The 23,919-nt window shown below is 48.0% G+C and overlaps 1 protein-coding gene across 3 annotated transcripts in view; it reads right to left on the minus strand.

Annotated features, from left to right (window-relative positions):
- prkcz (protein kinase C, zeta) overlaps positions 1–23,919 on the minus strand; it is a 121,117-nt gene that overhangs the window by 89,675 nt on the left and 7,523 nt on the right. The window contains exons 2-4 of one of the 3 annotated variants that reach the window (XM_018736585.2): positions 16,992–17,113; positions 15,741–15,830; positions 15,088–15,138 (exon numbers count right to left, since the gene is read on the minus strand). In XM_018736585.2, coding sequence (XP_018592101.1) covers positions 15,088–15,138; positions 15,741–15,830; positions 16,992–17,113 — 263 coding nt within the window. Of the gene's footprint in view, positions 1–1,666; positions 2,011–5,852; positions 6,011–15,087; positions 15,139–15,740; positions 15,831–16,991; positions 17,114–23,919 lie in introns of those variants that run through there. The other 2 variants (XM_018736586.2, XM_018736589.2) reach the window with 2 other exon arrangements.

Genomic DNA, 23,919 nt, shown 5'->3' on the forward strand with positions numbered 1-23,919 from the left:
CACAAACCGAACGCTTCTCTTTCCAAAAATGAGGTAAAATTAATCATTTGCTGCAAATGCAATGCGCGCGCGCGCGCGCACACACACACACACACACACACACACACACACACACACACACACACAGTACTGTACATGTACACCATAATGCTGGACAGCTCTTTACTTGGAATACCTCACATTCAGATACCACTATTGGGAATAAAATAAATCACCGAGTTCTACACATGCAGCTTCTCTTGGAAGGTCAGCAACATCGTTCACAAAACAGCGAAACTGAGAAATCAATAACAATTACAACGGATATTATTACGTACAATACTGCACAAACTCAACTTACTTAACGGTTTTGACCTTTGTGATGTGTATAATTAAATATGTAATTTTGCAACGATTTACCCCATTTATACAGCAAGGTCATTTTCACTCTATCAATTCAGGCGAAGTATCTTGCTCAAGGTTACAACAACAGGAGTGGGACTGAAACTAATAACCTTCAGACTGCAGCTTGACAGCTCTAACCACTGGCCTCCCTATTTGCAATCAGTTAACATTTTGCAAACTTTATTTTGCGGAAATGCCTTGCCTCGGTAGTGCAATTTCCACACCCAACCTCTTCGGACACACAGGGTGCCACACCACCTCCACTGCTCCCTCAGCGCAAGTCAAGGGTGCTGGACCAGAAACGCACAGTGGACAACCATGCCCCCCAACCCGTTCGCACCCCAGCACTCTCTAATCGGTGGGGTTCAGAGCAATTGTACCGAACCGCGGATGCGGTCCTGCTCCACTTGACCGCAGGGCCCAGGCTGTGGGGTCACTGTGCGGCGCTGGCCTACGAGGCTGGGGTGCGACGATGACCCGGTCACGTTCATCTATGACATCGAGGGGTGTCATCGACCGTGGGGTTCACCTGCACCGTGGACACCGCTGACCTTCGATGCGGACCACCCGGGTGATGCTGAACCGGGTCCCCACGTCACGTGCAGCCCGATCCGTGGGGTTCACCTGTGATGATGACGTGTGACGTCTCGAGCCGTGCGCTTCTCCACCCTCCGTCAGCGCGCGGACCGCAGTAACACCGGGCTCGAGCAGCAGCCACCGCACCGCACCGCGAGGCACGAGAAGGGACCCCCACCCCCCACAGAGGCTCCTTCTTTCTGCGCGGCAGCGGACAGTTTCCCCTTTGTCCAGCGGATCGCCCTCCCGGGCGACTCGCGTTCAAAGGCTCTCCTCGTGCCAGCAGCGCATCTGCGCGCGACCGAAGCGCTTCCCGGCGCTGCCGGTGCGCGCGCAGCTCGGGGACACACGGAGTCACGATGAGCGGCCGGGCTCGCGCTTAGCGGGGCCCTCGGGGGGACAATAAGCATGCAGATGCGATAAAATATAACCCCCCCCCCGCGCCAAACCAACCCCTAAGGCATGGCATGGCACGGCACGGCACGGCTCGGTTCGGCACCGCAACGTCAGGTTAAGCAAACCAGACTGAGTCCCGGCGGATAAGGCGCTCCCGCGCAGGACAAACGGAACAACGATGCATTTTAATGCATAACAACAGAAATAATACTAACAGTAACAAGGAACACAAACGCATTCGGGAATGAGGGGCTGCCCGCTGCGACCCAGGACAGCCGGCCCGCTCGTGCAACCGCCGCACACCACGTACCGTCGCTCTTTTTCGGGTGCATCCTGTCCGCCCTCGTGGGAGCCAGCGCGAGCGTCGCGGAGCCGCGCCGCCGTCGTGCCCGCGGCTCGGAGGAGGGAAACGGGGACGAGCCTGGCGCTGTGCTCGTGACGGCAAGGTGGGCTGCGCAGCGCGCGCACTAGTAACCGCGCTCGGATCGCTGCCTCCCCCCCCCCGCGTCTGCCTTTTTTTGGAAAGGAGCGCGCGGCAGCGCGGACGCGTCTGGGCCGATCGGCGACAAACAGCACCAGACGGGACACAAATCTACAACGCGGTCGGGGATGCGAAGGGATCCGGGTTCGAGCGAAACATCCTCCAGACCGGAGACACCGCGCGCGAGCACACGCGCGCGCGCACACACACAGAGACACACATACACACCCAAACACCCATACAGACACGCACACCTCCGCCAACGGGGGCTGCGGACACACCTCGTCAGAACGCTGCGGATGACGGAGCCCAGCCTTAATTAAATAAATAAATGAGAGAGACGCAGAGAACCGCGGTCACTCACCGGTTCACTGGCGCTCCTCCGCCCCGCTTCCTGCCTCCTTCAGCACATCATCCCGCGCGGCGCGCGCGCGCGCGCACACACACACACACACACGACACGCGCTCGCGCCGCTTCGGAGACGCACATCCCCCTGCTCTCCGGCACTCCGCCTCGCGCACCCCCCGCGCGCGCCCTCGCTTATTTATATATTTATTTCTCTCTCTCCCTGCTCGAGGGTTGCCTTTATGTCCCCCCCCCCGTGTGTTATTCCTTTAATTCGGATCGCTCGTGTCCCACTGTGTCTCTGCACCCCCACCCCGGCGTTTATTCATGTTTTTATTTTTTTCACGCCTCGCGAGTGAGGGCACGCGGCGGCGGGACAATGGGAGGCAGCGCGGCACCGTTACAGAGGATATTTCCTGGCGGCCCCCCTCCCTCCCCCCTCGTGACATCCCCGCCTCGCGCGGCCAGGCACCGGCACAGCGGCGGCCTCCCGCGGGAGCTCGCGGCACACGCCGAAGACAACCGGACAGATGGGGTCGGGGGGGGGGAGGGGGGGCGTGATCTTGCGGTGTGGCACTTTCACGCGCAGGCCCCGCCAAGGCAAAGGAAAGCATCTCGCGCTGAGCGCTTATATTAATGAACACATAGGAACCCCCCCCTCAGACTTTGCTTCCAAATTTCAAAAACAGGACCTCTCCTTTTTCATAAACATAAATATCTGACTGCCACATGAAACGATTTTATGTCATCTGATTAAAAACTGAAAGCTAAAATAATATACATAGAACACGTGAACAGATCAAGGAAATAAAAAAAAAAAGAGACACATAAAATCAGTCACTGAGAAAGAAGCAGCAGCAGCAGCAGTCAGGAAGGCCCTGAACCCTGAACCCTGAACACACACACACACACACACACACACACTTTCAGAACCGCCCGTCCCATACAGGGTCGCGGGGAACCGGAGCCAACCCGGTAACACAGGGCATATGGCCAGAGGGGGAGGGGACACACCCAGGACGGGACGCCAGTCCGTCGCAAGGCACCCCCAGCGGGACTCGAACCCCAGACCCACCCGAGAGCAGGACCCGGTCCAACCCACTGCGCCACCGCACCCCCCTGAACCCTGAACACTCGAACCCTAAACCCTAACCTTAACCCCATAACAGTTACAGCCTGGGCTAGAACAATCAGCTGCCATTATAATCCAGTTCCGTCAGGCTGCTTCGACACATTAAGGCGACGGCAGGTGGCGTAGTTCCTAAAGTAATCTCTGCAAACAAAAAACCCAGGTTCCAAACCCACCTCCTGCTGCAGTACCCTTGATCAAGGTACTTACCCAAGTGTATCAATGGGTAAATCACTAAGCGGCTTAACACTGGAATTGGCTTTGGAGAAAAAAAAGAGTTGGCTAAATAAAAGTCAATAAATTCAATAAATCAGGGTATAAATATTAACAAATTAAGAAGAAAATTACTAGTTGGAGACCTGCTTTTTCCCCACATTATTGCACCTATATGCAAATGACCTGAACCCTTGAGAGGGGGGGTGGGAATTTCCCCTGCGAATGCTCCTGTCCGTATGCCTGGCACGAGCAGGACATGTAAAACATAGTAAAAAAATATCAAACCAAAAGTGTCTGCTGAGCAAATTACGCAACAGCCGTGTCTTAGAGCCTAACGGCATCATAGCCCCGAGCGGCAGCGGTACAGGTGTGTGTCGTCGCAGCTGGAGACTGGAGGGGGGCGGTGGTGGGGGAAGTGACCTCTGCAGAAAACAACACAGTTACTAACAGGATCTCTCCAGGGTGAAATACCATGGTCATTACCCCATTCCTCACCAGTGGGTCAGACCAGCAACCAACAGACCAACTACACTGGTGCGACAGAAAAAAGGACGTAGAGGTAGGCGGTGTAATGGTTAGAGCTTTACCTTTCAAAGAACGGACCTGGGTTCGAATCACCAGTCCTGCTGCAACATACTTGATCGAGGTACTTCCCCTGAACTGATGCAGTAAAAATTACCCTGCTGTTTAAATAGGTAAATCATTATAAGCAGTATATTATACAGACCTAACAATACAAGTCAGTCATTTAGTTGATTCTCTTCACCAAATCTAAGTTATTATTATTAATAATCATCATCATCATCATCATCCACTGATACCACATAGTCAAAGGTCACAGTAAGGTTTTCGTTCTCAATTCAAGCTTCTACTATAGAGGCTAAAATAAGTGCCCGAGGAAATAAAATGATGTCGTTCAAGAGACTGCATCACTACTCCGATCAGATACGAGTCCAAAAATGGAACCAGGCGCACCGCTGGACTTCCTATTGGCGGCGTCACACGGCAAGACACTGCAGTGTTTCCGACCCCCCGCCCCCCCCCGAAGGGCGCATGCCAGGAAACGTATGACGTCCCGCCCTGAAAAGGGACATAATTACATCTCAAACTGGGCCTTTCTGACTAATGTTTCCCACCCTGCACAGCTCACTGGGTGCAGCATAACAGGGCGACGTCTGTATAGGCTGGGGGGGAATGAAGGGAGGGGGGAAGAAAAAAAAAAAAAAAAAAACAGGTCCATCAGGGAATTAACATATTTAAGAAAAAAACATGAAAGTGTAAACATATGACATTCAAAAATACATGTATAATGTTTACACTCAACTGTCATAAAATGAGATTGTCCAGCAAAATGTTCCCTCCAGGAATTTCGCCAGGAAGTAATTTAAAGAAACTATTTGTGATGGAGGACGTACAGTGAAAATGCACAATAATTTGCGAGGCTCAGCACGAACAATGAGCCACATTCCCCCAAAAATATTTTCGGAATCATCGGCTACAGGTACAACGAGACATAACGCGTGCCGTTTACGCACGGAGTCGGAGCTCAGCATTAAAATAAAACCCTGCAAAGAAAATGTCTTTTTTCGGGATGTGCCTTAAATATATTTATAAAAAGAATATTTTTTAAAAAAAAAAAAGTTTTCCAGGGTATGATCTTGAAGTGGCGAAGGCTGCTGCAGTGTCACCATGGGAACGCAGATATGTTGACATGGCAGCTCAGCATCCTGCAAGTGATGATCAAGGCCTGTGTTTCATCCACACACACACACACACACACACACACACACACAGAGTCACTCAGTGTCAGAGGCATGAGGCAGACTCTCCACATCCCCGAAGGCAACCAATTCCCAATGCAGAAAAGACCACCTTACACCCCCAGCATATCTAGGGGTCCATCGCTACGCTGTCGCCATAGAAACCCACCGACATTAGTAAATCGATAACATCTGAAGCAGTATTAAGCGAAAACCACATTTTCAAGCCAGACCGTGCCAATTACGAGGCATACGTATGGTTTAAGTGCAGCAGCTCTCCCGAGAGCGCGGCGGCCTCCCCACGCAGACATCCCCCCTCCCGGCGGCTGGACACCAGAGCTTCCAACATCCCCAGAGGACCGCGGTCAGGGCTAAGCAGGCAGAGCGCAGCAAGCCAACGTCGCTCGCTCGCACCGCGATCGGCGACGCAGTACCGTTCGGAGGGAACGGGTCCAGGGCGCCCCTGCCCGGCGGCTTACGCCGCACCCCCCGGACCCCCACCCCGCAGACTCCCTTAGGAGCGGAGAAGGGAAAGACCGGCGTCGGAAGAGACGGTGAGATTACCGGTTTTCCAGGCCGGTCCCACAGGCATCGTAGCTGGATGCTAGCGGCGCGTTCATGACACCTCGAGCAGGCTGGCCCCCCGACGCTCCTACGGAGCACACCCCCGCAGCCAGGCCTGTTAAACAATCAAGGCACCGTTTACCAGGAGAGCTCAGCGGAGAACATTAATGCGTTCCGCACGCCGTCGGTGAAACAGCAGTGACCGGATGCCGCGGGGCGGGGCATTAAAACAACACCGTTTGCTCTCACGCTGCCCCAGGGAGGGGCCGACGGGAGGCAAACGCCCCGGGTTGACAGCACGCACCAGAGTACCGGCGCTTACGGTATTTTCTCGCTTCTCTTTCTATCGACACGCTTCTAATGACGGCATCCTGGGTCTTAATCAACCGAACGCACGGATGCACGCGGCAGGAACGGACCCACCCCCCCCCCCCCCGTGGTCCTCCCGATGAATCCTACAGCAGAGAACGGCACGAAAAGGTCAAACGGATCAATACGTTTGCATTAGAACGCGCGTTGCGTTTCGGTCGGCACGCGTGGCAGCGCCGGGCCGCTTCCGCGTTCACCGCAAGGCTGCAGGCGTGGAATCGCTTTTCCGAACATCGGCCCCGTTCTGCCCGCAGCTCCGGAAGTCGCCCACGGCCTCGGCGTCAATTTGTTTTTTAGTGGAAATAATGAATTTATCCTCACCCTCTCTGCTCACCAGTCAGTACTGGGCTAAAAATAAACTGTAAGGGAAACAGAGACTCCATTATTTAGAGGAGTAACCTGGTTCACAGCTCTATGCTTTAGTAAAATAACAAGCCAGACACTTAAAAGGTGAGTTCAGAAGTATTTTTTCTCAGGGTTTAATTAAAAAAAAAAATAAAAAAAAAAGATATCTCTATACATGCTATAAAATTTTCTATTATTGTAGTTTATCTAATTTAAGTACTTATATTTCTGCCGAAAATATTTAATTGAGGTGTTTCCCCTCATCACCTCTCTAGTTTACAGAAGGTGTTTTCAACAGCCAGCACTTGATACGAGTTAAAAGACAAGACAGCGGGAGATTTTTTTTTTTTTTTTTTTTTAAATACCTTTCAGTGACATGTTCAAACACATGGATAAAATAATAATTTAAAAATAAATGTGCCCAGCTTAGCATTATCAGATTTAGACTATGAGGTTAAGTCAAAAAGTATCTGTAATAATGTTCTTAAAGTTAAAGAATTATTGTAAATATACTTTGACTTTCCCTAGTATAAGCTAAAGATTCGGGTTACTGCATTCATGGTATTATCATCATTACTGATTTACTTAACTGACACCGTGACTCAAAATGTTTCCACATTAAGCTACTTTCAATGATTTAACCATTCAAACAGAAGGGTAATCTTCACTGTATTAATTCAGGGTAAGGACCTAGATCAAGGGTATAAGAAGACCAGGAGAGGGGATTTGAACCCCATACCTTTAATTGCAAAGGAACGGTTCTAATCGGAGCGCTAGACAGCTGCGCCTGGGTGGTGCGAGAGGACATGGGTTCGATCCTCGCTCAGTCTGTGTGGAGTTCGCATGTTCTCCTTGCGTTTGCGTGGGTTTCCTCGGGGTGCTCTGGTTTCCTCCCACCCTCCAAAGACAAGCTGTTCAGGTTCCCCCGTAGTGTGTGAGTAACAGAGAAAGTGTGTGTGTTCCACTGATGTATGGATGAGTGACCCAGTGTAAGGAGTGTATCTAGCAGTGTAAATCACCGCGGTGAATAAGGTGTGTGGGCTCATAACACTACATAGAGTTCATTGGAAGTCACTTTGGACAAAAATGTCTGCTACCTTAAAACTTTGTACACAGCCACATTTCCACAAGTGTTCTATACATTCTATATTTTACACAGATGTATACAACTATCACCTTGCAATTATGAGACAGTGCTCTCCCTGCCGAGATGGAAAGGGCTTTGCGGTCGCGCTGCTCTACAATCTACACTCTTGTGCACATCGTTGGGAGGTCACTGCTTGCGGCGTCGGACGACAGAACCCGTTTTGACAGGGTCGTGATAAAAGCGCTCGGGCGTGTCCTTGGAGCGCCTGGCAACCAAGTGTAAAACAGGAGGGCGAAACAAGACAAGCTCAGCCTGGAAATGATTTCTTTATGACCAAAAATCCTTAACCTCCAAAACAGCAAAAAAAAAAAAAAAAAAAACACATTTTATGGAAACATCCGCTACGATGCCATTTCACACTTGGCATCGACGGAAGTGTCACCGTCATTGAAAAATACGAGTAAATACTCTTCATCAACTGATTTTGAGAGCAAGTGAGACGACTCAGGAAGATGCCAGCAACCGCATGAATTATTAATGACTTTTAGAGGCAATGATATTCGAGTCGTTCAAGGGCAAAGTGGCCACTGTCTTTCCTGTGGCTAAAGTTAGTCCAAGGTAACATCAATCATGCGGTCAATCCAAGAAAAAAAAAAAAAAAAAAAAAAAAAACCTGCTCAACACTGTCTGAAAACTAACTTCGTCTGCAAGAAATACACTGATATTACTAAGGGCACAAATATAGAATTTTCATAATCCACCCTCTCAGGCATTTAAAAGAAGAACTGAAAAGTATTTTTGAAAAAAATATAACAAGCAGTTCAAGAAACAGGCTCCGGCAGCAGATGAATGTGTACGATGTCTGGCCCCTAACTCTCGAGGTTCTCTCGTCATCAGAGCTAATTGATGTCTGTTGTTTGCAAAGGTGTTCTGTACAAACCGCACATTTTCATCATTAACGTTTTCTTCTCCTGGAGTGCGGATGTTGCTTTCTCGGTAATTTAAACAGGTTTGCGTCCATCTCCACCCCGAGCGGTAACGAAGGGCGCGCAGCAGAGGCCGAATGGAAGTACTACCCACTCGTACATCCCACGACTTCCGACACGGAGCCCTTAGTACTCCGAGTAATCAGCTGCTGTGGGCTGTGCGATCTACACAATACACGCTCATTGGCCACATGGTTCTGTTTCAAAGAAGACCTGGTTGAAAGAAAAAATAATGAATAACGCACCCCAACAAGCCTGGAAAAGACGAACACGCACCTTTTCAACGCAAGTACGACGACGCTTAGAAACTGGCAACATAAGGCTCAAAAAGCTCAAACTCAATTCAGACGAAGGTTTCTTTTTATAAATCCGATTCCCACAATTCAAAAATGAACACAAAACTTTCCATCCTTCGAGAATCGAGATGACTTTGGTTCTTTTTCGGGCCGCACGGCTTGTATAATTCGCCCTCAGCCCATCACCCAACGCCCCAAAATGTTTATTTCCCGCGAGACACCGGAGCTAAAATTTGCTTTGTTCCCCAAAGAAAGCAGAACACCACAAAGCTTTACGCTCAATAACTAATTACAATGCTGAATTGGGCGGTTGATGACGCAGAAATATTTACGCAAATGTATTAGATGTAATATCCAATGGGCCATTAAAGCATTATTAGCACGCATTTCACAGCTATTTCCACCCTGACGTTCCTCCAGTTAGTTTGGGAAATGGCTCACGATGTAGAAAGATGCCCATCTACTTCATTCACGTGAACACGGTTATTCAATGAACGTGCATAAATACTTTGTTAATCAAAATACATCTTCGCTTGAATAATCTTGAAACTTTTATTACAAAACCCTCACCAGATTCGTACTGAAGCTGCCATTATGTTTAATCTTCCCTGAAATAGTGTTATAGCGAATACATCTCTCACATCAAATCAGGTATTTTGCAGCAATACGCCATGCCGGCACTTCTCTTTTTCGTTATTACGGTGCCATCGTTTCAAAATGAGTTATAACTCTATCGTATGTGTTGTTCCGTTTCGCAAAATCTATGAAAAGTGCGATTCTTCATTTCTTTGTCGCAACTTGTCACACTGGTCATTTAAACTTGCTGCCCCCCCAGCAGTGAGAAAAGCAACTGTTCTAATGCATCTAAGTGTAGGATCAAGACACCTTCACTGTCACATACTGTTTTTACATTGCTGCACCATTGTCTACATACTCTATTTTATCTAAATGTCACAGATACTGCTGTAAATTTGAAAATCGAACATATCGTTTTACTATTTCACTGCTGCGTTCAGCGTTCGCCACTAAAACTTAACAGACGAATTTACCAGCTCTCTGCCAAACCTGCACCAGCAGCACTGCATTTCGGAATCCGTGCAAGTAATACAACATTTCCGCATGTCAATTTTTGACCATTCCTGCAACGACTGCCCAAAAAGGTCGTAGCAGTAATAAGTGTAGTTTACGAGTTGTGTTTTTTATTATTATCCGAGCTCTTTGTCCAAGGCGTTTATTATATTAAAAAAAACTGTCCATTATATACTGTATTTCTGGATTATTTTTCACTGCATCAGTTCAAGGTGAGCACACTGCCAGGTAATGACACTGACCACTCTACCGCCTGCTGTAGCTTGCTCGCGTTTATTATGGAGTTTTGGCAGTCCGGCCGCTCTCCCTGCAATAATGTGTCCGCGTTCCCATCCGTGCGCCGGTGTCAAATAACTTCCAGTAAACAAAGTTCAGAAGTTCTGAGATCATGCGGCTTCTATTTCTTAAAATTTGAAATTACAGCCGAGACCAAACTCCCGAGTAATGAAGCAGCCGCGCGCCAAAGGCTTCTTCTTCCGTCGAGACTTTCTCAGCGCTTCATTCGTCTCGTCTTCAGAGATAAACTGCGGCCCGCTTGGAGACAAAGCCTCCAACAGAGAGAAAAGCGAAAGCAAATGCGAATGCAAACGAATGAGTGAAGAGACATCAGAACGATGCGGTTTTAGTTAAATCTCTACGAGAGCCGCAGGTGAGCGACTCGGGGGCCCGAGGAGCACGCAGCGGGATGCTCGATATGACGAAGAACCACTTCGCGCTCCGGGAAAACGGACCGGCGTGGTCGGCGTCCTCCGGCCCCCAGCGGAGCAGCCGCACAATCGATGGAAGAGCGCCGCGTTCGAGGGCACCGGAACTCCGTCGGAGAGCTGCGACTCATGGGTTCCCGCTATAACCAAGTGGCAAAGACATACCGTAAATTCACAGCTTTATTGGGAGGGGGGGGAAAGCAGCTTTTCCCCCCTGCTTGAGTTGTCCATCACATACAGAGCTGAGCAACGGTGACCGAAAATGAGAATAAAACATTCTTCTGCTCGAACGAGACAAAGTGTACTAACCATTCAAACAGAACAGCGCCACACTGCCTTTCACCACACTGCTAAAAAAATATATAATATATACATCTATCTCCCTCTCATCCCAACGTTCAGTGGTGTGTGTGTGTCTTCCTCAAGCTCAGGTCCTCTACCAGGAGTTTGAGGGTTTTGCGCAGTATCTTAGCTGTTCCTAGGACTCCACTCTTCTGGACAGAGACTTCAGATGTTGTTCCTGGAATTTTCTGGATTCTTTACATATATATATATATACACATGTAATATGTAATGTGTGTGTGTGTATATATATATATAATATATATATATATATACACACACACACACACACACACACACACACACACATTCATGCATACATATATATATAAAAAACCATAACTTCAAAATATTAGTAAACTAAAGTACTGTTCGAAGCTCAGACGGTAATAGAGGAGATGCCGAACTGGAGTTGCGTAGCTACCAGACCGCGATATGAGAGATGAGGCGCTCTCATTACGCTCGCTGTAGATAACAAGGTCGTTTTGCCGCACCGTCTATTTATGAAGCCGCAGCAGGCTTGGAAGAAGAGGGGGGAGAGAAAAAAAAAAAAAAAAAGTGGCTATGAAAGAACACTAGGATTTATAAACAGGTCTAATGGAAGCTGTTTCCTACAAATAAAAACACGCACCGATAGACACCGCAGTGTAACCGATGCTTTCTCCTATTTCATATTTAATGAGATTTCCCTTTCCTTGTTCGCTCTAACAGGCCTAATCTTTTACAGATTGCTTTTACACAGCTTAAATTGGGAGCAAGCACTTTTTTTCTGGCTAACAAATCTCCAAAACTGCATCGATAAAAAGAGGCGCAGCAGATACGCGAAGCAGGCCGATTACGTCTGCATTTGCGCCGAGAAAATATTTTATTGTTAAGGTCGAGAAAAGCAGCTTCCACTATAAATACGCGTTGGACTCAAGCGTCTAAATTTCTTCCGCTAGAAAAATTCACATCCAGCCAGTGTCTTGAGCGAAATTTTGGAAATTCTGGTCATCGTTTCGGAACTTCCTAGGTAGCGCTACACGGACATCCAGGTAAATACCGTCAACTTTAAACCTTCACCCCGGTGTTGCATTTATGGATCTGAACGTATAGTATTTGATCTTTTGTCACTACACCAGTTCCGTTGCTTCGTTGTGATGCGGTCTGTTATTTAATGTTCGGTTAAAAACCTAGGGCATCTGATAGCACCGAGGTTTGAGCCATTGCCTTCGGACCCAAAGGTCGCAGGTTCGAATATCGCCTCTCGCTGCGGGACCCTTGAGCAACATACATGCACTAAATTGCTCCAGTAAGTTACCTGGTTCTATAAGGGGGTAAATAATTCTTAATTATCTGAATCATTCTTCAGTATTTTAATATTGAGCTGTTTTGGAGAAAAGTGTCAGACAAATGAGTATGTAAATGTAAAATAAATAAATAAATAAATTTTAAAAAAAAAAGGCCTGCATGCAGGTCAGTGGCACTGTAGCATCACAAATGCACACAAAGTATAATTAACCTTGACTATAATTTTAACTGTGATTAGACCTGACTTTAACAAAGTTCAGATGACGTCCCACACTCAGGCTACGGATGTTTTCTTTGCAAAACGCAGCGAGTTAAGATCCACGGAAACCAGCGGTCCAGCCAGGCCCGAGAGCCACATCCGTGCCACCGAGTCCGGGGGCGGACGACGAGCCATCAACGAGGATGGGTCGCCGATTGGCCCCGCCCATTCAGCGTTGAGCCCGGCAGAAGTTGAAGGGAACGTGATCGCCGTGACAACGTGTAAACAATTAACTAGCAGCGTACGAACGCAGCGTCAGCTTCCCACGCTTTACAGCAAAACACCGACATCAGCAGCAGAAGCACAAGAGCATCAACAAAAATTCAACTCAATGGCCATAAGTCTCTGCAATTTAATCACGGTTTGTCCCCAGCCCGTTTGAGCACGCTGCCGCACCGCGCCTCTCCACCGACCCATTTAAGACGTTCTTCGGGGGGTTCATCCCGATGCCCCCTTAAAATTAGAGTTTCTCCGCTGTTGATGGAAGATGAAGAGATAAATTTCTCGCATCTAACAAGTGCAGGTGTGGCACTCCATAAAACATCTAATTAATCACTCTCAAAAGTGGCAAAATATTGAGATTATCACTGAAGGTAGATGAGTTATAACGAAGCTGCATAAATACTAATTTCCGAAAGCAAGTTACGGGAAACTGAACACCTCTGCAAACCATCACTATTGAGCTTTTGTGTTTAATTCCAATTATAAACGTCTGCATGTTACCTGGGATTGAAGTTCATTCGGAGGTGAGGGGTCACTGTGGGGCACTGCATTGGTAAAATAGGGTAATGTCCACCCACTGTCATAAACTGCTTGGTTGTAGTGGCCCAGAGTCACCCTGGACACACACACACACACACACACACACACACACACACACACACACACACACACACACACATTCAGCCACTTAGATACACACAACAGGTAATTTAGAGTCACCAATTCACCTGAAACACATGTCTTTAAAGTGTGGGAGGAAACCAGAGCACCCAAGGGAACCCACAGAGACATGGGGAGAACATGCATACTTCACACAGACTGAGCTGGACTCAAACTCAGAACCCAGGAGCTGTGAGGTGGCTAAACAAGGTAAAGTACATCTCCATATTCCGGCCCAAAGGCAAAAAATGAGCTCTGAAATGTGGAAATTCAGCGGTAACAGGGAGCAAAATAATCCAAATTAAATCTCCTTCCCGGGGGAACGAGCGGCTGGGACGCCTTATCTTGGAGGAGGCCCGCAGGGCGATAACTCTCCGAAACGGCTGCAACGAGCGCGACCGTAGCCTCAGAGTAGATTAAAGGAGCAAACTAGAGAACCCAAGACCAAATGAGCAGATTAAAGGGCGAAAGGAGAGCGGTGAAGAGAGCGAGCGGTCGAGGAGGGTCAGCGGAGCGACCGCACAGCGGGTGAGCCGGACCCCCAGCTGACCAGCACAGCAGGTGCGTTCGGCCAGCAGGGGGCGCTCTGCCAAGGGGGGGGGGGCAGCAGAGCCCAGATTAAACATCACCCCAACCAACCAGCCATCCATTGTCAACAACCGCTCGTCCCGAGCGCGGTCGCGGCGAACCGAAGCCTAACCCGGCAACACAGGGCACAAGGCTGGAGGGGAGGAGGGGACACACCCAGGATGGGATGCCAATCACTCGCGGGGCACCCCAAGCGGGGCACCCCAAGCGGGACTTGAACCCCAGACCCGCCACAACTAAATATCACCCCAAGAAGGAATACGTTTCAGTCTCACGGCTAACCCCACCCCCGACCCCAACCCCAACCCCAGAAGTGACACATTGTGCTCCTGCCTTTCGGTGACCTCTCCAGGCACTCCACTCTACACCCAGCGAATGCACGAACACACGGCAACAACACTTTGAAAAGCACCTGCGCGATCGCTTAAATACCGCACACGATAAAGGAGAACGACCACGTGGCGATATGAGATTTTAATCGCCCAAGAGCTGCAATATCATTCCAGCTGTAGCCAATATTATCACAATGTGCGCGCTCACACACACCAGCGGTAACGGCTTCGTTAACTGGGCCATCGCATTTCCCTCGGAGCGCCGTTCCCACGAGTCTGAGTGACCGTCGCAGTCGCCGATCCTCGGCGACCGGCAGCCCGAGGGCGGCGGCTAAACGGCCCGTCATTAACACTAACGTACACCGAGTGCTCTGCGGTCTGCGATTTACAGCGCCTACAGCGCTCCTGCGGGCCGTCAGACGTGTGCGCGCAGTAGGCTTCGCGTCAATGTACCGCACCCCTCGCTTCACCGCGGTTTACGTGACACGCGCTGGCCTCTGTGCAGATCGGCAAAGTGGGTCGCAAGTGAATGGAACGCAGTTGCTGCGCACCGCTGACCTGACCTGCGGCGAGGGATGCTATCTGCGCAGCTGCTGCGCACCTGTGACCTGCAGCAACATTGTGCGCGAAGGCATGAAGGTGAATTGTTTAAAATACTGTACTCACTGTCCTCTCCTGGGCACGGCATGCCGGGCTTCTCCGGAATGCTGGGAAAAACTGCAACAAAGACATGAAATCACGGCTCAGTAACGGGGCATCGGTAACGACGCTGCTCGTTCCTACCTCCTGTACTACAGCAGCAGGGATTTGAACCCAGTTTCAGCCAGGAGGGACTCCATCCACTACGCCACCTGCTGCACCACGACCGAACCGAAGTTGATTAAATGGAAGACGTGAAGGACAGCTTAGTAGTTAAGGAGCCGGAGTGGTCAAGTGGACCGTGTCCCAGCAACATCCCGGCTGCTGAACCCTTAAGGTACTTAAATAAAAGCATTGAAATGTAAGCTGGCAAATCATAGAAGAAGAGCAGCATTATTGTTATTTATTCCTTCAGATGATGCCTTTCTCCAGAAAGACCCACTTAAACGGCTGGGTCATTTTCACTGTATCAAACCAGGGTAAGTACCCAGCTCATGGGTACCGAGTACTACCGCGGGGATTCAAACGTGGCTCCGACGGCCGGAAGGCGACCACTCTAACCACTACGCCACCCGCTGGCCCATGAGGTTCAGGAAAAATCGCAAAGGGCTTCAGTGAAGTCACACAGCTGTATAACTGTGCACAAATGTGAGGTGTAAAACAGTGTAAGAACAGCGTACCGTGGAGGAGGAGTCCCGAGTTGCGGTTGCGGCTGTAGAGGCGGAAGGCCTCCTCCAACTCCATCTGGGACGAGATGGTACAGGGGTCCCCTGGGACAGGAGGGAGACAGACAACATGATTGGTCAGCTGCATTTCGAGCTCAGCCAATCGATGACCGACGGTGTCTTCGACCGCATCCCGACCCCAACGCGCTGCTTCATTACACCGTTTTACACTGAAAATTGAACGGCGGCTGGCAAAGACCACGCCTGCAGTGCCTAGAAGCTTTTTCTTTTTAACGAGAGATGTTCTGAGGGCTCCTTTAAATCAGAGACACACGGAGGAACCCGCCTGATCCCCTTTTAAAGGCTTTCGGCTCAGATTAAAATTTTAAAGACTTCTCCCTTTTCCGACTTTCAAACCCCACTAAGCACCCGGGGGGGCCGGAGCGTGAGGGCGCAGCACGACTGAGAGGGTCCCGCGGGAGCAGTTTGCTGTGGGCGAGATGCTTCCCATGCCGTGCGGGGGCCGTTACGGCGACAGGCCGGCTCCTCGCACCCGGGGCCGACCACTGTGTCCTCACAGTGATAAAGCTCATCAGTTATTCACAAGAGGAGGTTAAACTTCATAAAGGCAGCAGGTGAAGCGGAAACATGAAAGAAACAAAGTGTTGCGGCAGGGAGGTTAAAAACATCCAAACTGAATTTCTGTTCAATGATTCAGTCATTCATTCACTCATTTCCAATAAGTGCTTGTCGAAGTCGGGGTCGCGGTGGTCCGGAGCCTATCCTGGAAACATAAGGCGTGAGGTAGGCTACGTGGTCTACACAGCAGAACAAGGCAATGTAACACCCACGCAAGCACAAAGTGGGCCGTTCGGAGTGTCCGATTCCCCTGAAGCACATCTTTGGACTGTGGGAGGAAACCAGAGCACCTGGAGGAAAGCAACACAAACGTGGAGAGAACATGCGACCTACACACAAAACGAACCAGATTCGAACCCACGTCTGAACAGCCCAGGTCCTGTTATACCTGCTTGATATGATTTAATTATTGTCATTTTTATTTGAACCAACTTCCCCCCCTTCCCTGTACGTCTCCTCCCGTGACCCTCAGCACACGCGAGACATGTGCCGCTCCCTCAGGCTGACTTCAAATACGCAGCACCCGTGGCCCACGGCGTGGGCTTCCAACTCCATCCGGCGTTTGAACTCGAACCCGATGGCACCGGAACGGAACCGTGGCGTGTGAAGCCATGTACAGCACTGTACCTTCATCGTCGATCCACTTGAGGGTGATGGGCTGCTCCGGGTGCAAGCTGCACATGTCCCGCACGGCCTCGCACAGCTCCAGGTAGGTCATGGTGGCGTCCAGGTCCGTGATGAGCATGTCCCTGCGTGAGTGCATGCACACACGCAAAACACACACACACACACACACACACACACACACACAGGTAGCGTGTGAAGTGATGCACAATAACAGACACTTGAGCTGGTATGGAGGAGGAAAAAAAAAACTCTTAAACTTAAATAATTAAAACAAATGTACAGTAAATAAAATAATTTTAATTTAAAAAAAAAAAAAAAAAAAAAAAAAAAAAAAAAAACTTTAGAAAAGTGAAAATATTTAAAAATAAATTAAAGGGAGTGGAGGCGGCGCCGCCCGGCACCACTGCGCTTCACACGCTTCCAAGACGACGGCGAGGAGTGTGAGCGTTAAAAGCGAATGATCAAATAAGGCAGTTTGATGTTTTCGGGACTGAATGTTACTCAACATTCCTACAAAACTGTATTCGAGGAGTGGGGGGGAGGGGGGGGGATGCTATTAAGGATTCCTAAGCACAGATTTTTTTTTTTCCAATTATAAATACGCACTAATGGCAAATCCAAAAGAAAAAAAAAAAAAAAAAAAAAACTAACTACACAAAGTCTCTTTCCCCTCTGAATCAGAGATAATGAGCACACGGGGTGCGGACAAGGATGTCATCACAAGTACAAGTCTCATGCGAGGCTCCACTGACATAAATGAAAGAAAAATTAATGTTTGCCTGAGATGTCCGTGGAAAACAGTGACAATGAGGTATTTTAGTGAGAGCGACTGCGTTTCACTTGTGACCTGGTCAGGACAACACCGCTGATCAACACAGGACTGGTTCTTTAAAGAAAGTGACAGACATCCAAGTGTTGAACTCATGTAACTGTAAATAAATACTTCCAAATTTTGTTTTAAATTAAAAAAAAAAAAAAAAAAAGCAAAACACTGGGAATCACTTGGGAGTTTGACCGAGTCCTGCTCTCCGGTGGGTCTGGGGTTCAAGTCCAGCTTGGGGTGCCTTGCAATGGACTGGCGTCCCGTCCTGGGTGTGTCCCCTCCCCGTTCAGCCTTATGCCCTGTGTTGCTGGGTTAGGCTCGGTTCACAGTGACCCTGCTTGGGTCAAGCGGTTTCAGCCTGTGTGTGTGTGTGTGTGTGTGTGTGTGTGTGTGTGTGAGTGAGAGAGAGAGAATCACTTGAGCTTGTACTGTAGCACATTCTCGACACAAGGGGGCGGTAGAGCTCATAACATTTCCCACCCAAGACCCAAATGGATAGCAAGGCCAGTGCTTCTTTGGTTATCCAACACCTCTGCTTCTTTAACAATAATAGCAATAATTTAATTAAAAAAATCTCACACACACACACACACACACAGCGTACTGAGTATTATTTTTTGCCTTATTGGCACGCGCTCATAACGACTGACCTACAAAAGCATCAGAACACACACACACGAGTTACGCAGGAAGCCTACGCGCACGCAACCCGACAGGAAGCGTTTTTACATATTAAACAAAACGGCCGCTCCCGATGACGATGCTGTCGACTACGATGTCACCTCCAGCAAAATAAGAAAACCCAGTGAGAGACACATGAAGAAAAGGACCCTTCCCAAACGCGTAGCAATTACAGCCGTGGATCCTGGAACCCGGAGCAGGCCTCGCCATCGGGGGTCCGTCTCCACACGCCACACAGAGATCATACAGCGGCTGAATGACATTACTGTGTTTCTGCACACCAATACTGTACAAGCGCTCCTTTATATGAGCTGCAAGGCTCACGTCCCGTCCCCACGTCCCGTCCAGCAGCTGTCCCGCTCGCCCTTTCGTCCCGATCAGGGACCTTCTTGTCCTCCCTGCTCTGGGCTCGGCTGCTCTTCCCTGTATAGGACATTGACACCAACACTGGGTTGCTTGTCATCTCTATCCTGAGGAAAATAAAGAGGGGTTGCCATGGGAATGAAGTCAAGGGGGGGGCTCCAGACCAAACAAAATGAGGACGTTTAAGCCAAGTAGTTAAGAGTGATAGAGCACAGCTTGTGTGAAGATCTCTACAGCACAGCTACCCTCAGTGAGCATCCATATGATTGGCTGGGGGTCCAGTCTGGCTCAGTCCCTGGTGAGATGGCATGTTCTCCCCTATTTGAGTTCGTTGTCCCCCCCCCCACAGTCCAAAGGCATGGTTAAGGGGAACTGGACACTCTCAATGGCACATAGTGTGTGCGTACCGTGTGATGGACTCGCGTTCGGTCCGGGGTGCACCATACTCTGTGCACCCTGCTACTGTACTTCCAGGACAGGCCTCTGTATGAGAATGAAGTAGGTTGTCAGTGGAGGTGGTGTTATAAAAGGTTCCCAGCAAGTGCGACGTGATTGGCTGAAAGGAAACTGACGGCGAAAAATGGCCAATGAAATCCATAGATGTCGTCACCTGACACTCTGGAGGTGGTACTGATGGTTTACACTTTTAAGAAGTTAAAAATATTTAAACGATAAAAATCAAAATTCACTTTAATACAAGTAACAGAGGACATGTAACTGGTCACTACCCTCTTCTGGGTGCGAGGGTAACACACACTGTCAAGGTAAAGCAGCAGTTAAGAACCATCAAGGTCAGTAGTGAACATGCGGTCGGGGACCCTGTCCCCTCAACTGCTCTAGGACTTTGACCACTGTGACCGTTTCCTGCTTGCTCACGAAGACCATTAGAACAACAACCATCAATACCTAAAGGACCGTGAGCACCACAGTCACACTTTCCCTGATGCACTTTATTAGAGACAGCTGGCAGTGTGGTGCTTAGAGCTGTTGTCTTTGGACCCAAAGGTCACGGGTTCAAATCCCACCTCCAGCTGTAGTAGCCTTGGGCACAACACTTACTCTAAATTGCTCCAGTAAATTACCCAGCTGTATAAATGGGTAAATAATAGCAAGTTGCTTTGGAGAAAAGCATCAGTTAAATTAATAAATGTTTATTACAAATCTGCAGATTTTACACAATTCCACAAAGAATTTCCCTTCTGTAAAAACGGTAAATGGTTACAATTACAAACCTGCCATGTAAGCCACTTTGGAAAAAAAGTGTCTAATAAATGAGTAATGAATCAATAACTGCTCAGTAAGGGAATCAATCGCCCTAATATTTTGTGTCTTCAAGCCAATAATTTCACTTCAGTAATGTTGGCTGAATATGACCTGTGTCAAATAAAAGAATTAATTCATATTAATGTCTCTCTCAAATGTTTTTGCAACAGTTATGGAAAAAAGCTACAATTGTGTTCTCCACAGATATTTTGGTTATCAGTGATTTAATTCAGTCTCATTATCATCATCATTACTACTAATAAATAATAATAATTATTATTATTATTATAAGCATTATTCACTTATGCTTTAACCAAGTATGACCAGTATGCTTTGAGTTTCAAATATTTTATTTTATAATTAAAATTAGAGAAAAAAGGAGAAGAAATGTGCTAAGTGGACAGCAACGTTTCCCCTTCTGGAAAGCGAATCGAGAAACCTGTTAGTCGAGTCTGCGAGGTGCTACTTCCCTCCCGGACCCACCCGTCTCTCACTGGCAGCCTGGTTTCGGGGTAAAAATTAAATAACTTCCACAAAAGCGCGGCCCACGGCGAGCTGAGCTCCTCGACTCATACGTGGTGTCGGTCCAAATTCCAAATTCCAAGTACGTGGGATGAGTCCAAATTCATTAAATGGGATTTCCCATCATGCACTGCAGTGTTTGTGATTAAAACACGGCGTTAGAAACCAGACCGGTCCGAAATCCACCCGTCCATCTGCCTCTGAACTGCGTTGTATGCAAATGAGCAGCTGAGATGCACCCAGGAGATGAAAGCAAGCGGTTACCACCAAAGGGACCGTGCTTCACCGCGGGGTTGGGGTTGGGGTTGGGGGTGGTATAGACACCGATCGAGAAGAACCTCACCTTCAGCAGCTCCACGCACTCACTTACCCACCACAAAATCCACCAACACCACCACCCCCCGCTCCCGGTCACCTGGGCAGGCAAAGGTCAACTTGCCGTGTGACTCAGCACTGAGGAATTCTGGGAAGTGTGAGGAGTGCGCACGTTCCACGCCAATAATCATACCAAGGAAAGAACCCCGAGAGAGATGCCGCGATCGGGAGGAATATTGCGTTGGAGGAACGTCCTTGTGTTTTATTTGTGTTTCTGTGTGACCGCAGAAAAGAGAGGAACTGAAGTCACTATGGAACTCATTGTTACATTACACACGTCTCCCTCCACTTATTCTCAAAGTGGATAATAATAATAATAATATTAATCTTTTACCTCTTAATATGCTGCACGACAAACTGTTAAAATGTACTGCATAAAATACTGTACATTAAAGAATTAGAAATTATATACAAATATTTCTATATATTTTAAAAATATATAATAAATTATATAAGTGGATACAGTGTAGCACACTGGTGAAATCAGCAGGTCAAGTAAGACAAAGTATCTTCTCAAGGGCACAACAGGAGAGCCTCATCTGGGACAAGAACCAACAACCAGCTGATGACTTAAGGTTACATATTTACCGAGAGCAAAGGGGACAAGTGTGGGGTTGAGATGCGATTTCCGTGAGTGATCTTCTCTGAATTCCCAGAGCGTGAGCGTGATCGTGATCCCTCTCTCTCTCTCTCTCTCTCTCTCTCTCTCTCACACAAAGGATAACACAACAGCACTCAATAGAAACTAAATCAGTTTTATGTTTTGACAAGCAATTCAAGTTTATCATCATTCATCGCAGAAATAGAAGGTAAGTGTCGATACCGTGCGGAAGGGTTTGGCCAACAGAAGAGGAGCTCAACAGCTGGAAGTACAAGCGTGGGATCGGTAACCTTGGAAAAAATATGCAGCACATTTGCGAAGCGATTTTTGCCAAAATGTTATCGGCGGTGGAGATGATTCACGCAGCACACCCTTTTCTGGCCTCATCTGCTTTCGTGCACACGGAACGCCGGCGCTGGAGCGCCCTAGGCTGAGCTCGCCGGCACTCCGGGACGCGGAGGGTGAAACGTTCACGGAGATCTCGGGTTTCAACATCTCCGCGGCCCAAGATAAGAGGCAGAGAGGGGTGGAGGAAGGGCCGCGAGGAACTGCTCGACGAGCCCCCGGGGCCCTGACGCACGGGCTCGTGCTGCGAGGAGCCGGAGGTTTCGCAAACGGGGCGCGTCCACGTGACTCGGACCCGAGATATTCATCAGCTAAAGCACAACGTGTCCAGCGTTCGTGGTCCTGACTGCTCGCGGGACAAAGTCAACACTGTGGTCGTGTCACCACAGTGTTACCACAGAAGAATGCCTTGGGAGTGTAGGGGGCTACTGGTACTTGGACCCCCCCACAGTTTTTTTCCCCCCTTCCTTGCTTTGTATTTGGGGTTTTTTTTGTTTTCCTCTCCTCAACTACCATCTGGTTTACTCTACAGTGAGCTGTAACTGTTATAACTAATACACACACACACATTTTCAGAACCGCTTGTCCCTTACGGGGTCACGGGGAACTGGAGCCTACCCGGCAACACAGGGCGTAAGGCCAGAGGGGGAGGGGACACACCCAGGACGGGACGCCAGTCCGCCACAAGGCACCCCAAGCGGGACTCGAACCCCAGACCCACCGGAGAGCAGGACTGTGGTCCAACCCACTGCGCCACCGCACCCCTGTTATAACTAATAATGAATCATTTACAGTTACTTTTCTCAGCGCTGTGACATTGTGATGAAAAACGCTCCATAAAAAGAGAGAGATTAATTGAGCTGAATCACCCGTTTTGTTTGGGATGCATGGAATGGCAATGCGCTTTTTAACGGTGGTGTTTACGATGTGTCAAAGGTGATGTTACCTGTCATTAATATAGAAAAATGTTTCCATTTTGAGTTTTTCATATGATTTAAGGGGTTTTGGGGTCCACTGTGAAGCAGGAGTACAAGATGGACGGGGTCAGGACAAAACCTGCTTAGGACAAAACCCCCTCTTTTGAAACACAAAGTACGACAAAATTTTCTTAATTAAAAAAAAAAAATGACAAAAGCCCCTGTTTTTTCTGTTTTAGCTAATACCATTTAATACCATTCTAATTGGGAGAAAAAATACGAATTAAGTAATTTAATACTGAAGTAATCCCAGAAAATATTACAATCTTTTTCTGTAATGGCATAGGACACAGCATCAGGTGGTAGTAAAATTAAATTGAAATAAACCTTAACAGTCAACATATTTAATTATTTATATGTTCTAACATTTAATTTTTTTTAATTATTTTTCAGAGACATATCATGTTCTTTTAATTCTGTTTTTTATAATTGCACTAGTATTTATACTGCAAAACAATGAGCTGTAAACTTATAACAAGTATTAATATATGCTACAATACAATACTTATAATGCCTTCCTTATTGCGGTCTCATTATATAATAAATGTGGTTTTACAACTCAAAAGTTTCATAAACTACACATAATCAGAAGAATAAAAATTTTGTTAATTAATTATTTGTCCTATGGGGGTTTTGTCCTGTGCTTAAGACTCACGGACCAAAGAGGATGCCCTCATCGATAGTGTGTTTCAATGTCTATGACGGTGTTTTTTTTTTTTTTTTTTTATGAACATGTTTTGTGTTTGTTATAGATCAGGTGTTGGACCATTTTGTGTTTACAGAACAAAATGTGCCAACTGGCTGTAATGTGAGTAACTGTGAGACTGGAATATATATTTTTATATGGAGATTTTTTTTCTCTTTGGTTTATTCAACATTCTACTCAACTTATTTTCATAGAGCTCTTGTCTCATGCAGCGACACAGAGCGCTGAACAAAGGGTCAGGGGACACAGTCGTAAAAGATATACTAGACATA

Source organism: Scleropages formosus, chromosome 2 (assembly GCF_900964775.1).
Source record: "Scleropages formosus chromosome 2, fSclFor1.1, whole genome shotgun sequence".
NCBI classification, from domain to species: Eukaryota; Metazoa; Chordata; class Actinopteri; order Osteoglossiformes; family Osteoglossidae; genus Scleropages; species Scleropages formosus.